Below are 14467 nucleotides of genomic sequence, written 5' to 3'. Positions count from 1 at the left end.
AGGGGATGGAAAGAAGGTGGGCTGAGAGCAGGTCCCGGGAAGGGCGCGCATCCCGACGGTGAAGGGATGACCCAATGGGACTACATGACAGGCTTTGGGGAGCTTGGAGACGCATGGGTCCTCGAGGAGAGGCAGGTGCTTTCCCTGGGCTGAGGAGGGAAGGGAAGAGATGCAGCCCGTGAGGAAAGGCTGCAGGAAGGAATGTCCAAATGGGGCCGTGATGCAGGGTGACGGGAGGGTCACATCTCAGAGACAGGCAGGGTGAAGGAAGGCACCCAGGGGATGGAGGAGAGGGGGGACAGGCTGGACACCAACAGGGTGAGCAGAGAAGAGGGAGGTGGCAGAGAATGCATCCTGGCCCATCTCCGAGGTGCCTCCCAGAGGGAAGCTCCGAGAGGTGGGTCAGCCCACGGCAGCCTGAGCGGTGGCCTGGGTAAGGAGGGAAGGAGAGGACGTGGTACAGCGGCTGCTCCCACAGCCTTGAGCGTGGTGGCGAGGGTGGAACTTTTCGGCCAGGCTCTTCACTACGGATCCGGAGGGGACGGGGTGGGAGATGGGGATGGGGTTGGTGATAGGAGTTGGCTTTGATGCGGTTGGACGGGAAGGCGGGGTTAGGATCAATGGGTGTATGTGTAGAGGGGGCTGGGGAGACATGGGCCAAACTCCAGGCACAGAGATAAGCACCTTTTTAAATGAGTTTGTGGACTGATTAGACATCCAGTGTTGAGGGTGATGAGTACACACTGAAGAGAGGTTGGGAAAAACTAGTGAATCCACATGGAGAGGTCACAGGAGAGTAGCTGCAGGAAAGGCGGAAGGGAAGGTGGGCTTGGCAGGAGTCACAGAGGGACGTGAGGACGTGAGGGGCCCCCTCTGTAGGGGGATGGTGTCACTACCTTTTATCAAGAGGGAAAAGCTAAGGAAAAGACAACCACCGAGGGGTGTCAGGGCGGCAAGGGGGGTGGTCAGGAAGAGAATAATGCTCTAGTGCACACTGGGGTTTGGGGCACATCAGTGTCAAAGAGTAAATATGGAAGGAATGCGGTGGATCCAAGAGTAGAAAGCTGGGCCAGTGTCATCATCTGGGGCGGTGCTGGGCTTCGAGGACAAGTGTTCACGGCCGCTGATGGAAGCAGGAGGCCAGAGGTGTGCGAGGGCAGAGTGCAGCCCAGGGGGTCGGGTGGGCTTCCACTGCAGTGACTCTTCCCGAGAATGGGGGGCTGGTTTTCACCCGAGGGGGGCTGTGGGCATGGCCCCTAAGGCAGGCCTATCAGAATATCTGAGGGGGAGCAGTGCTCTGCTCAGTGCAAAAACACACCCAAAAAAACACAAAAGCAAACCCCAAACACGGCCAGACGATGATGCTGATAGGCGGTCTTGGGGGTCTTGGGTCCTTGGGTGAGAGTTACTGGGTGGAAGGCGGGCAGAGAGGTGACGCTTGAGCAGGTGAGCCCCTGAGCCGGGGTAGGTGACGGGGTCAGCCTCGGAGTCAGGGCTGTGAGACGTGGGGGAGAAGGACCCCGGCCCAGGCAGACAGCGAGCAAATGGATGTAGCCAAGAAGGCCTCCGGTACGATGTGGGGGGGCGGGGGGGGGGCGGGGAGGCTGGCAGCCTCAGGTGGAGTCAGTACAGTACCCGGAGGATGAAGAAGCTGGTCAGCCAGGGTGCAGGTCAGGTAGGGAGCAGATGTGCAGGACCAGAGCTGGGACTCCCTCACGTGCCCGGCAGGCGGTGGTGAAGGGACAGGATGCTGAGGGTAGAGCCAAGGGTCTGTCTCTGTGCACAGTGATCCCGCTCACAGCGTGTAAACGAGAGACAGTGGAGTTTGGGGCCGCCATGGGAGGGTGGTCGAGGGTGTGTCACAGGAGCAGATGGGACAACAAAGGGATAGGCCAGTGGAGGAGTAGAGAACCTGTGGTGGCTTGAGGGGCTTGGGTTTGGTAAAAGGGCATCACGGAGAATGGAAGAGTGCCCTGAAGAACTCCCATCCGGGGACATCGGCAGCTCTGGGGGCAAGAGGAAAGGTGTGTGTGGTAATGAGGCCAGAGGGCAGGAGCATGCTAAGGAATATGAGAACAAGTGCGTGCTGTTGTATCTGCGGGCAAGCGCTCTTTGATGGGACGATAGACAATGCAGAATATTCCCAGAGGGAGAGGCTATGGGACAGCCAAGCATAAAGCACGGGTGGTCCAGGGCAAGCTCACTGGACTTTGAAAGCACCGCACCGAGCACTGGTAAATATGCATGCTGTCGACGGTGACACCCTACTTATATATTTACTGTTTTTCCAATGGAAATGAGCAGAGGAAAAATGGAAAGAGAAGTGGTTAAAATGGAATTAGAATTAAGCTGACAGTGTACTTACTAAATAATTCTCGGAATTATTGAGCAATGTTCTAATGGTTATGATGCACAGCACTGCCTATTAACTTGATCACCGTTAATGGGATAAAGGAAAATGGGGGAAATATATAAAAATCAACTGTTGTAGGAAAGAGGTGTCTGCCTGCAAACTCTCTCAGATAATCACAGGGAAGTGGGTAGATCCAGGAGAATAACGTCATATCATCTGGAGATAAATTCAGGAAGTGAAGCCTGAAGGTGCTTCAGATGTCCAAAGATGAAGGTGCGTGTAAGACATCAGAGGAATTCTGAGTGATGAGAGTAGGTTAAGGAGGAAGTTCCCAAGTGGAAGCAAGCCTGAGTGCTACAAACAAGCAGAGGTCTTTCCCTAAGGCCAAAAGAAGGGACAAGAGGAAATGGGTGGATATGCCACGTTTACGTTGCCTTCTCTGGAGAGATGTTATCATGTAAGAAAGGCAGCAATAAAGATTTGTACCTTGATGATGGGGTGACAAGGGCACATGTAAATAAGATGGGAAGACAGGCTGAAAATAAGCAGAGAAGGGAATGTTAGCAGTTTCAGTGTATTTGAGGAGAGCCAGATCGGTGACAAGATGAATGAGCAGGTGAATAAGGAGATCGGAGACTGGTAATCTTGGCCAATCTCATAATGGGTCAGACTGGAGGAATACTGATTCTAAGGCTAGACTGACACCCATTCTAGTGATTGAGGCAGAGGAAGTGGTGGTTGAATAATAATGTTCTACCTATCCTACTTTTTTAATATTTGAGTAAAAATGCGGAATATGTGCTTAGCTTGGAAGAATGCAAAGTTTCATGAAGGGTCATGAATAAGGATCCCAGTGAGTGGTTGGAGGTAGGTAAAAGTGAAAAAATCTGAGATAGATTTTAGGTAATTGAAGCTGTTCATCCAGAGTGTCAGTAGTTAATATGATTAATATCAAACACCAAAGAATGGAATGGAGACTACAGATTGGCCGAGGGGGGCGGTGGTTTGAGCCTATCGGAATCCCGCAGTAGCTCAAGTGAGGATGGGGGTCAAGCAAGTGCCGGCAGAGAGTCGAGCCCAGCAGCAGACATGAGCTATGAGTTGTCATCAGCGTCCCTCATGACAGAAGGAAAAAAAGGCTCCTATGTATATACTGTTCAGCTGGATCTTAGGATGGATATTTTCCGTTGTAGACTTTTTGAGTGAGTTATGTAAATGGGCTGAAGTGGTCTGAGATGAGAAGCGTGAGGCACTAAGGCCTGATGGTCCCATAATACAAGCTATAGAGGGGTCACAGTGATTCTGAATAGGGAGGGGGACACAAAGTTCAACAGGCAGGGGCCAACCTCGAGGTCCAGTGAGGGGAAAGATTTGTAGAATGTTGCACACGTCATCTGTGAGTGCAGTAAAGCCTCAGGGGAAAGAAAGCTGCTGAATGGGAAAGGACGCTAAGAAAGAATGCTGCCTTGAAGGCTTTTCTGAACATTTTTGCATAAAGGAGGAACAGCTGGAGGACAGAAGATGACCAGTAGGACTCAGAATTGAGATCTGTGATACGGATAACTCTTTCCACACACTGCCCACGATTTGCAGGAAGGACTTACGGGAGCCTCTTGATGTTGGGTTCAGGTAAATTCTGTCAGATGGGGTTTAGATTTTTTGCACACATATAAAGTAAGGGGGAGAGAGAAAGCTTAAAGATGCAGCAAAGATCAGGATAATTGCTAGAACAACTCTCTGGAGGTTGGGGTGTGTGTGTCCTGTGAACTGTGGAAGACTTGATTTTAAAGATGATAAAGGGAGAAAGTGGGTAGTTCCAGAACTGAAGCAATAACAACTTCTATTTATTGAGTATTTACTATGTGTCTGGTACCATGCTAATCATCTTATTTAATTTCATTTCATCCTTATAACAGTCCTAAAAGGTTTACAGAGAATTAATAATCTGTCTAAGTTACCCAGTCCATATGTAGCAGTCAAAATCCAGATCCCAATCTATCTCCCAAAAATCTATCTATCTCTGTCTTTCTATTATGCTATACAGTTTTCAAGTTGATAGAAATCGCAATCTGTGTAATTTCTTTTCTCTTCTGTGGTTGTATGAAAAATATACTTTTTGCAATTAGTAGAAGTGATGTATAGATCTTCAGGTGATTGGAAAAATTCATAGTATTTGCAGTGGGGAAAATGCAAAAGGCGGGGAGGGGGGTAGAAGACTCTTATTACCATCTATGCCCTGGTATTTCACTTCTGTTCTTTGCACAGCAAAGACTCTGAATTGGCTGTAGATTAAAAATGTGAGAATTTCTGACCAAGACTAAAGAATAGAAAGGAGTTTGGTTTTAAGCAGGTATATGATGGGTCAAATATAAATTGACTACTAACAATTAAGTTTTAAAGGTCCAAGTGTTGGGACAAAATTCCATTTCTTTTCTCCAAGATGCAAAGACAAGAGTTTATAACTCTAAACAAGAGTTTAACACCAATCAGCAAACCCTTTGAAACATTTAAAAGGAAACAAAATTCTCCAAGTGCCAAATTTTTATAAACAAAATACTAACAAACCACCAAGCAAAAGAGTCCATAGCCAGCAGACCAAAGGTTGAAACCTCTGGGCTAATTTAACGTAAGATCTACGTTTTAAAAATAAATTAACTCCTTAGAAAGGAGGGGTGAGAAAACCTTCCCTATGCTTCTTCTCTTGATAGAAATGTTTTCTCTTATTGTTGTGGTTGTTTTCTCCTGTACAATGTAATTTCTGTAATTTTGATATTGTTGTTTTCTGTATTTTGATATTGTAATCTTGTATTTCTTGTATTCTGTTAAGACCACTCCCTGGGGTGTGAGGCACCTGAGTTATCAATTATCCAAGTGAACCTGGGGAAATGGGAGGAGCTAGTATTCTCAGTTGGGAAGAGCTGGATTCTTCAGTGAGTTCAGCATTTCACTTCCCTTTAAAATTAAGTTGCAAAGTAATGGCATCCCTTAAAAAAAAAAAAAAACAGAAACCTTAGAAGTACAATAAGGGGGGAATTTTGAAAAAAGGAGAGGTGGCTATTGGGAAAAAAAAATGATAAAATGCAGTTTCCCAGGATGATGGCTAAAGCCACAGGGCGATGTTAAGACTGGGCCCCAATACTGGTTTGGAAGAAGGGTAAATAAAACTAGCTTGACTTAAAGAGTACAGCCAGCTTCATTAGTGGACATCCTTTAGACAGAGGGAAACAGACCAGGAGAGAAAGTGAAGCCAAAAGGGGATGGAGCGAGAGAAACTTCATAAAGAGATAAAGGAGGTGATTAAAAGTCCAAGTCAGATGGCCAAATGCTTGAAAGAGAAATATTGGAGGCCAGATAGGAAAGTGCCTTCCTACCCAGGGGGTTATGGATCCAGAGTGGCTGCAGAAGAGAAGTGCAGGTCCGCCGAGGGCCAGAGGGAACCACCTGGGATTCAGACCCAGCAATGGTGCCAACTTGAATCTACCTCGTGCTAGAGTGAGTAGCCTGGTCTATCGTCCAACACAGAGGAGATTGGGCAGGGGCTCCCAGAACCAACATCTAAAAGGGGAGTTGGGAGAGGGGCTAAGAGAAGGCAGGTTAAGCCCCAGACAGAACTGAATGATGACCAGGGATAACTATTTACTAGTACTTTTACGATTTCTTGTAACTCTGTAACTTCTTTCCCCAGTATTTGTGAATTTTGTTAACTTCTGTTTTTTTCCTATACCAGTAGGAAAAATTGTTTCTTCGTGTACTAGTAAAAATTGTTTTTTTGTGTGTACTAGCAGTAAAAATTGTTTTTTCCTGTACTAGTAATAAAATTGTTCAAAACATAAATGTGATACGGGTGCTTATTTCTGTAAAAACTGGGTAACAGTGTCGAGATGTGGAGTGGATGTGGGAAGAGAAGAATTCAGGTGGGAAAATGGGAAGAGAAATCAAGTACAATAAATATTTGACATTCACGAAAGGTCAGTCACAAGACCTCAAACCCCAAATACGTAGACCCTACTGGCCCTAGCAGTTGGCCCTCCTTCATAGGCTGCCCCGCCCCTCTCTCAAAACTGCAGATAGGGTCAAGGAGAGACTCACAACGCCCTTCTCAAATGTGGCTACACAGAAGTTGGCTAAGCCACTCATTAGGATGAGACATACTGTCAGACACCAGCCTTGTGCGATAGGACCCCAGAAACAATTACTTTAAAATGCCATGGACCTACTAAATACAAAGTCCTTAGGATGGCCCAGAAACAAACATCAGGGATGAGGAGGCCATGACCCTTCACAGGAGACGTCAGGTCCCTGAACCCTCATTAGTGGTTACACTGTTCCACCAGGAAGCCTGAGTTCCTTTTTGAGCTACCACCATATACATTCAGTTTTTAACATTAAACGCCCAGCAAATATTACTCAGAGACTTAGTTATAAAGTTAATATTTCTGCAGCAGTAATTAATTTTATAAATATAAACATACCGTCATTATCATTACATTTCATTCTGGAAAAGAACCATATTCCCAAACCCCACACATTTGCCCAGACATTTAAGAGCTCAAGTTGTAACGCGTTCTTACTCCTCTCTCTTCCCTCCTGTGGGTTAGTACCTGCTGTCGAGTCATCATCAGGCAGGCGAACCAGAGTGTAACATATTCCTGGCTGATTGTAAGCGAGGCTGGGGGCTGGGATGCAACACAGCACTTCATGGGAATCCGACGGGTCCACCTGCACTGTCACCTTCTCCAGCAGCTGGTCGTTAAGAGTATTGGTACAGTCAAACTGAAAAGTCAGCAGACAGAAAAGTTATGAGGGCTAACAACTGTTTTCAAGTAAGCTGTTCCTTCCCACCTGTGACCCACGACTCCGTTCTGGAACCCTCTAGCCTTTCCCTCTCTGAACTGTCCTGCAGGTCTCCTCCTAAGACTTTTCTTGAGGCAACAGGGGTTGCCTTGAGTTACTTTTGTTTCTCTTATTCGTCAGTTTCTTCTCTTTCCTGAGATTGAGTTCTACCAAACAAGATGGTAGAAGTCTGATGGCTAAGAATCATATTGAAATCCAAGTTCTTGGAACGACCCACTTAATTTACCCTGATGTTAAATGAGGATTATTTTTGAAGAGGTTCTATGTGATGTCTGACTCCTTCAGACATTTCGGTTTTATGTCCTTATAAATTTTAGCCCTCACATAGAGGTGTTTCTGTAGCTATGGAGTCAGGAAAACCCCCAGAAATGAGGCCAAGTCCCTTCTCAGTAGAAAGCAGCTGGAATCATAAGCCAGAGGGGAAGCAATACCCGTCTCTGAGCACATGGAGCCACTATGGGAGCTGGTGAGGGCACGTCCCTCACCTGGAACACGATGTGATTGGTGAACACATGCTTGATACAACGAACGAAATATTCCGTCTCTGCTTCTGTAAGTTGAACAGGCTCAGAAGACTTGAACAAGGGTCCCAGATCCATAAACTCGGGAATGGCAGCCAATTGTTCTTTTGAGAAAAAAAGAAGAGAAGGAAGAAAGTAACATGAGAAAGGAACAGACATTACTCTGGGTGCCTAAAATGTTTTAAGTTTCCACTGCCTTTGTCACAGTTGAAGGCTCAACTAATATATCCCCAAGCTTTAGTGAAATAGTCTCTTAAGAGAGTTTTTATATACTGAATTACTACAAGGAAAAAAAAAAAACTAAATTCCTCATTTTGTAGAATTTGAGTTCCCTATTAACCAAGATACAGAGTAAAGACAATACTCCCAGCTAGTGAGTTAGCAGTTGGAAACTGGAAAGTCCCATGGACTCCAGGTAACTGTCACCTGTAACAACAGATATTCAGTCATACAAAGATTTCCTGTACTAAGAATTAGTCACTTTGAATAAAAGTAGTGGACTTCATTATATTTACAATGCCTGGGATGCAAGACTATTATTTCTACACATCAAATCATCATACCTTGGAAAATGTCTTGCCTGGAAGGAGCCAACTTCTCTGGCTTCGTGGCCACAAGTGTGATTTCTACAAAGACAGATATGAGCAATCAAGTGAGTTTCCCTCCCACTATCAAACTAAAAATGCAGACAAAAGAAATGAGGACAGAAACTTCTAGCAGATATATAAGGAGCTATTCCTCAATCATACCAGTAGGTTCTTTGTCACCTTTTTTGGAGAGATGCTTAAATTAAAAAGTGTATTTAGTGAATGTATTTTGTGAAATAATAAAGTGGCCCTAAAAATACAGAATTTGCTTTAAATGGACCAGGAGGTACAAAAAAAAAAATTACTCTTAAAAGGAGGAGCAATTTATAAAACAAATCTCATGATTCAAACAGGAAAAATTACTGGTATAGTATCAACAGAAAAACTGAAAAATTTGAAGGTCAGCATAATATCTTTCATCCTTAGTTTGAGCCACTAAACACTTTTTCTTTTTTTGTTGTTGTTGTTCGAGTTTTAAAGTTTGAAATTCTTTGGGAATATTTTTTATGATCTTGTCCCATATATTCTTTCACAACAAACCTCCAATAGCAAAATTAACTGAAACTACCAATTTCAGAAAATAAAAACAGGAGGTAACAGCACAATCACTGTTCTGAGACACACAGTGACCACTAACTTCAAATGCTGTTAACACTTAGCATTAAAAGAAGAAAACACTCAATCTAGGTAATGTTTCATACTCTATGCGAAAACCAGGGGACAAGTTTTAATTTTTTTTAAAGATTTATTTATCTGAGAGTGAGCGCACATGGACATGCAAGAGTGGGGAGGGGCAGGGGGAATCTTTCAAGTAGACTACCCCCACTGAGCGCGGAGCCAACGTGGGGCTCGATCTCGATCTTGTGATCCTGAGACTATGACTTGAGCCAAAACCAAGAGTTGGATGCTCAACCAACTGAGCCACCCAGGCGCCCCAGGAAAAAACTGCCTAATTAAAAAAAATACATCCATCTTAGTGCCATAAGATTTAGGAACAACAATTAAACAAACAAAAGAGGTATTTGAGAAATACACTAACAGCATATTTGATGGATGTAAAACATAGAAAACTAACAGTTAAGCGTTCCCACTACCTGCTTTCTGCTCAAACACGGGAGCCATAGCAAGAGGAACAGACTTCATGTCAAAGGGCTTCTCCGATGGCTCCAGTGTGTACTGGTGGAGGGCTTTCTCCATCCCTGGCACTGAGACGGTGAGGCCTATGAAACAGAAATCTCAGCATTATAACAATCCTAGGATCCAGGCAGGCCCAGATTTGTAGTATTTACCTAAGTTTTCTGACAAAAGAGAAGAGTAGAGTAAAACCATAGACTTTATAGCCAAAATCATTAAAAATGAAGCTATTTTATAAAACTGCCTTATCATTTTGCCCAAGGAAGCATGAGAGCAGAGCATAAAAATTTCCAACAAATTTTAAGTACCTTTCGGAAAAGAAAGCAACTTAGCCATGTGGGAACAATCGTAACATAAGAAAAAAAGGTAAACCCAACCAAGAGGGAGCTCAAGGAGAACCAGGAACAAGCCTTGTTCCTTGGGCCTTTACATACTTTAGGTTCCCCTAGAAATGAAAGTGCAGTCAAAGACAAAAAAAAAACAAGCATTTTGCCTAATGAAGTCGGCTCATATGCAAATCATGAGATAATGCTTCCAAGACACCATTTGGGGAACAAAAGTGTATTTGTCTCCATTCTTGGCTCTCACTGACCGTTGAAGATGTATGTGGCATTCAGTGCCATCTGCCTCTGCTGCAGCACATTCAGATAGAAAGTGGCTCTGTCCCGAACCTCATCATCGGTATCCATCATACACCTGTCCAGGGGGACACAGAAGGGGCAGGTCACGGTACCCTAAAAACTGCCAAGAGCCTTCTTTATCACACCTAAAGGGCACAGTTCAGACCATCTGATACTACCTTTATAAAAGACCTCCATAACAGCCAGCGGTGGATCCTACAATCTCCATAAGTTTGGGAGACTGTTCTAAATTGGTAAAAAAATAGGGTCATTCCGAACCAGAAGCACGACATGAGTAGGCATTCGAATAATTAGGAAGGACACAACAACACGAGAGAGCAGTTGCGAGTCTATTCTTGAATATGCAACCACATGACCCTGGTAGATTTAGACTTCTTTATAATTACGAGACGGGAATATTCTGCTTTCCAAGGATACTAACAAGGATTCAGAATCCAGGCATTGTTACCACTCAAATGACAATTTGTTTTATTTAAACTGGCCAGCCTTTGGCCTGTAATTTTTCTGCTTCAATTACAAGATGTAATCACAGAGTATTTGCGAAAGCAGGTCTTTTCCTCATCAAATAGGGAGTTACAGAAACCATGAAAAGCTGATTTTTCAACTCTCCACAGTGAATCACTTTGAAGTTGGCCCCTGTTATGCAAATTGAGGCACGGGCATTTAAGTTACTTCCTCAAACTCACACAACATAAATTCAAAGTCAAATTTACGCATACACAGCACACATACAAGATTACTAGAAAGGTAACAAATGCCATTTGCCTCTGACTTACTCTGTCTGTTCTACTCTCAGGCCCCACAAAGGATTTGATAAATTCTCTATTCAGTCATATGGTGTTTCTTTAAAAAAAAAAAGGCATCGTTTTACTTACCTTTGTAAGAGTACAAGGATGCTTGGGAGAAGATTCTCATTTTGAGCCCCAAATTTAGCCAAAGCACTCACAGCAGCTATAATGAAGCATAAAATAAAACAACATAAATACTGTATTGGTTTCTCAGAGTTAAGCAATCATCATTAAAGAAATTAAAAGAGTGTTTCTTGACTTTATTTCTTTGATCCATGTAAGCATAACTAGAAATCTGCAGGCCCAAGAGAGCTACGAATAGGAAAATCCTCCAAGAATCATATGTATTTCTTGCATGAGCTCTCCTCCACTCTGACCACAACCCCTTGTATATCACAGTGATGTAATTCAGCTCTAACTCAAACAACCAGCCCCAAGCATAATAAGAAACTCTGTTGTTAAATTCACTTCATTCAGTAAAGATTTATCGCCCACCTAACCTTTGTCAGGAATTGTGCCAGGTGCTGGGGGCGAAAAGAGGAAAGACACAGTTCCTGACCTCCAGGACTTGTACTCTAGTGCGGAAGACAGGCGAGGGAAGAGATAACGAGGAAGTCCTGGGAGAACTACATCCAGGATGCAACTTAGAACTGCTGGAGAAGTAAGCCGGGGAGCCGACACTTGCTAGCTGTGCAAACACCTGATGGCCACGCAGCGTTCGCCAGGGGGAGAAGGCAGGAGAGGAGCATTCCGGGCAGAGAGAGTGTGTACGATACTGGAATGGACACAGCCGAGCGAAGCTAAGGTGGACGCTCTGCGCCGGGGAGCAGGGGGAGAACAAAACAGGTATGGGTGCGCCTCAGAGTTCTTAGGAGTGGACGTTAAATACGGGATAAATGTGGGTATCTGTAGCAGACCGCACTACAGCCAGTTTGTAGGCACATCCTGTATGCAGAGTGTGGAGACCAGACCGGATGCCCGCGGGACTCACGCCGTCGGACCGGTCGGGCATCTGAGGGGGAGGAGAGCCTAGAGCAGCCTTGTGAAAACAGAGACAGAGGAGGACGGAGAAATCGTCAGCAGGTGAGATTGACAGAATTTTGTCAAGAGGGCAGACGGGAGTTCTACAACAGCAGTAGTTTCCGTCTTCACAACGGAGTGGATGGTGAAGGTGAGGATTTGCGTCTGGGCTGAACTTGAAGTGCCTGAGACAGTGGACACACAGGTTTAGGAAAGAGACAGGACTGTGATGTCACCGCACGCCGGTGGAGCACCGAAGACGACCCCCGGGGAAGAGAGCGTGTGTTGTAAGACAGACTTCCAAGAAAAACTCGTATTTTAAGGAATGAAAGAGAGGCCCTAGAAATCAGACCGGGGAGAGATGGAAGATGCGGGCTACTGTGGACACCACAGCGAGAAAGAGTTTCGAGATGTGTTTAGTCAAGAGTCCATCAGGCTGAGTGAGCGGTGAACAAAGGTAAGAACGTCAGTGACTGACTTGATTTTCCAACTAGCTTCTAAGTAATTTTTAAAAATAGAAGCTTCAGAGGGCTTTTAAGGGAGAAAGCTAGATTAAAGTGAGTTGAAGAAAAAAATGGACAATAAATTCATGGAGGCAGCTAGTAACAGCTGCTTCAAGTTTACCTGACAGGGGAGGTCTAGTCAGTAGCTAGTAAGAAACAACGCATCAGAGGAGGGTTTATAATTTTTAATAGGAGAGACTTTCACCTGTTCGTATGCTAAGGGGAAGGAATGATTAGAGAGGAAGGAGGAAGTAAACAAATTTCTAAGACCTGTGTAAAAGTCTCTTAATTGAAACACACACACACAATTCATAGATACTCATACTGACGGCTCTCACTCTGAAAAACCGCATGACGCCATCACCGTACTCCTATCGTACTGACAGCCAGGGGTCATTTGTCTCTAACATAAGGCAGAAATCAGGATGGAAACTGTAGTACAGACCAAGAGCAGTGTGTCTGGCCTAAGTATGCTCCAAGATCCTACTGTCAAATAGACCTTGCAACTTCATTTTCCAATTTCATCACCACCCCCTTGAGTTAACAAGCATTTCAAAAGATTAGCAGGTACATCAGTATCAGCGTTCCAATGACTCACCAGCTCTGACAGCCTCATTCTCCAGTACGACCCTATTAAAAATAAAGCGGATATACTTGGAGGGGACAGGCGTTCTGGGGCCCTCTTTGCCCAACAAGTGTAGAATCTTAGTAGCCAGAACAGTGTGTTCACAGTCCTCAATGAATTCACAAAGGTGGGCTAGACCTGCTTCTTTACCCTCAGGGTTCTCTTCCACAATGCTGATTATGCAGTCCACAATGGCCCGCTTATATTCAAAGCCTCCCTGGCAAAAGAGAAAACTGCCATTCATTCTGAGGACGCTTTTTGGAGAAATGCTTCTACTCCCAGGCTCAAGCTTCTAATATTCAAATTTCATTTCCTTTCCCTTCTGAAAGAAACAAAAGTGTTTTTTTTTTTTTTTCTCCAAGGGGGAAAACTAAAACAATAGCATATGTAACGATAAAACAGCAACCAGAATTAAGCATACCATTTTGGAGGCATGCCAAGATGATAGAGCTGTTTTAAATACCATGTAGGATATTTCATGGGTATCATAAAAATTTAAGAGAGCAACTTCCTATGTTGAAAACATGTCTACCTACATCATCTCGGAGCATGTTGGAGAGGAAAGTCATCATGACACTGTGCTTTCGAGGGTATTTCTGACAGAGAGCACTAATTGCCTGTACAACCACCACCTGTGGAAAAACAAACACAGAAAGGACGTTCATTTTTACACCTTTAGCTACAAGGCATACTTTCCCTCTTATTTACTGCAAGCTAGACTGGCACGCTAGTTATCTAGAAGGGCAATAACGGTTCTTCATGAAAGATAGGCAAGGAGACCTCACAGGAAAATAAAAAACAATGTACAACTGAAGTTTGTTCAAGAGACCCCATCCCTTTGCTCCAAGCCAATAAGCACAAAAAAGTGAAGAGTAAAAATAAAAAGCAAACAGAGGGGCGCCTGGGTGGCTCAGTTGGTTAAGCATCGGACTCTTGATTTGGGCTCAGGTCATGATCTCACGGTCATGAGATCAATCCCCACACCAGGCTCTATGCTCAGCTCGGAGTCTACTTGAGATTCTCTCTCTCCTCTCCCTCTGTCCCTTCCCCCTGCTCACTCGTGCTCATGCTCTCTCTAAAATAAATAAATTTTCTTAAAAAGCATAAACAGACCGATTTCCATAGAAGAAATAGAAAATGACCAAGGAACTACTTCACAAAGTGGTTTCTAGGAAAATTTTACAACTTTGAAGACCACTGTCAAGAAGTGAGCATGGTATGAGATTTTCCCCTACTTGCAAGCTAACAAGTTAGTCTGCCACAGGTTCATGGGTTGTGGTAGAGAAAACACAAGACTCCTGGATCAGAGATGAAGGACAATTAAATACAGCAAAGCAGTAGCTAGAGCATCAGCATTTTGGGGCCAGTTTCCTCAGAGGGCAATGTGAAAAGGGCCACAGTAGCTCTCATTACAGAAGAACCCTGAGGTGTGGAACTGGAA

General features: G+C 44.5%; 1 protein-coding gene across 3 annotated transcripts in view; it reads right to left on the bottom strand.

Annotated features, from left to right (window-relative positions):
* The window catches only part of COPG2 (coat protein complex I subunit gamma 2), a 273829-nt gene that overhangs the window by 2888 nt on the left and 256474 nt on the right, over positions 1 to 14467 (bottom strand). For all 3 annotated transcript variants that reach the window (XM_081799634.1, XM_081799633.1, XM_081799635.1), the window contains 8 exons: positions 13563 to 13658; positions 13000 to 13243; positions 10966 to 11041; positions 10042 to 10145; positions 9410 to 9535; positions 8292 to 8354; positions 7693 to 7832; positions 6955 to 7126 (listed from right to left, as the gene is read on the bottom strand). In XM_081799634.1, coding sequence (XP_081655760.1) covers positions 6955 to 7126; positions 7693 to 7832; positions 8292 to 8354; positions 9410 to 9535; positions 10042 to 10145; positions 10966 to 11041; positions 13000 to 13243; positions 13563 to 13658 — 1021 coding nt within the window. The remainder of the gene's footprint in view (positions 1 to 6954; positions 7127 to 7692; positions 7833 to 8291; positions 8355 to 9409; positions 9536 to 10041; positions 10146 to 10965; positions 11042 to 12999; positions 13244 to 13562; positions 13659 to 14467) is intronic.

The sequence above is a fragment of the Leptonychotes weddellii genome, chromosome 12, assembly GCF_054177405.1.
Source record: "Leptonychotes weddellii isolate Sample4059 chromosome 12, ASM5417740v2, whole genome shotgun sequence".
NCBI lineage: Eukaryota > Metazoa > Chordata > Mammalia > Carnivora > Phocidae > Leptonychotes > Leptonychotes weddellii.
The sequence above is the reverse complement of the archived record's forward strand: the minus strand, read 5'-3'. Positions and strand labels throughout refer to the sequence as shown.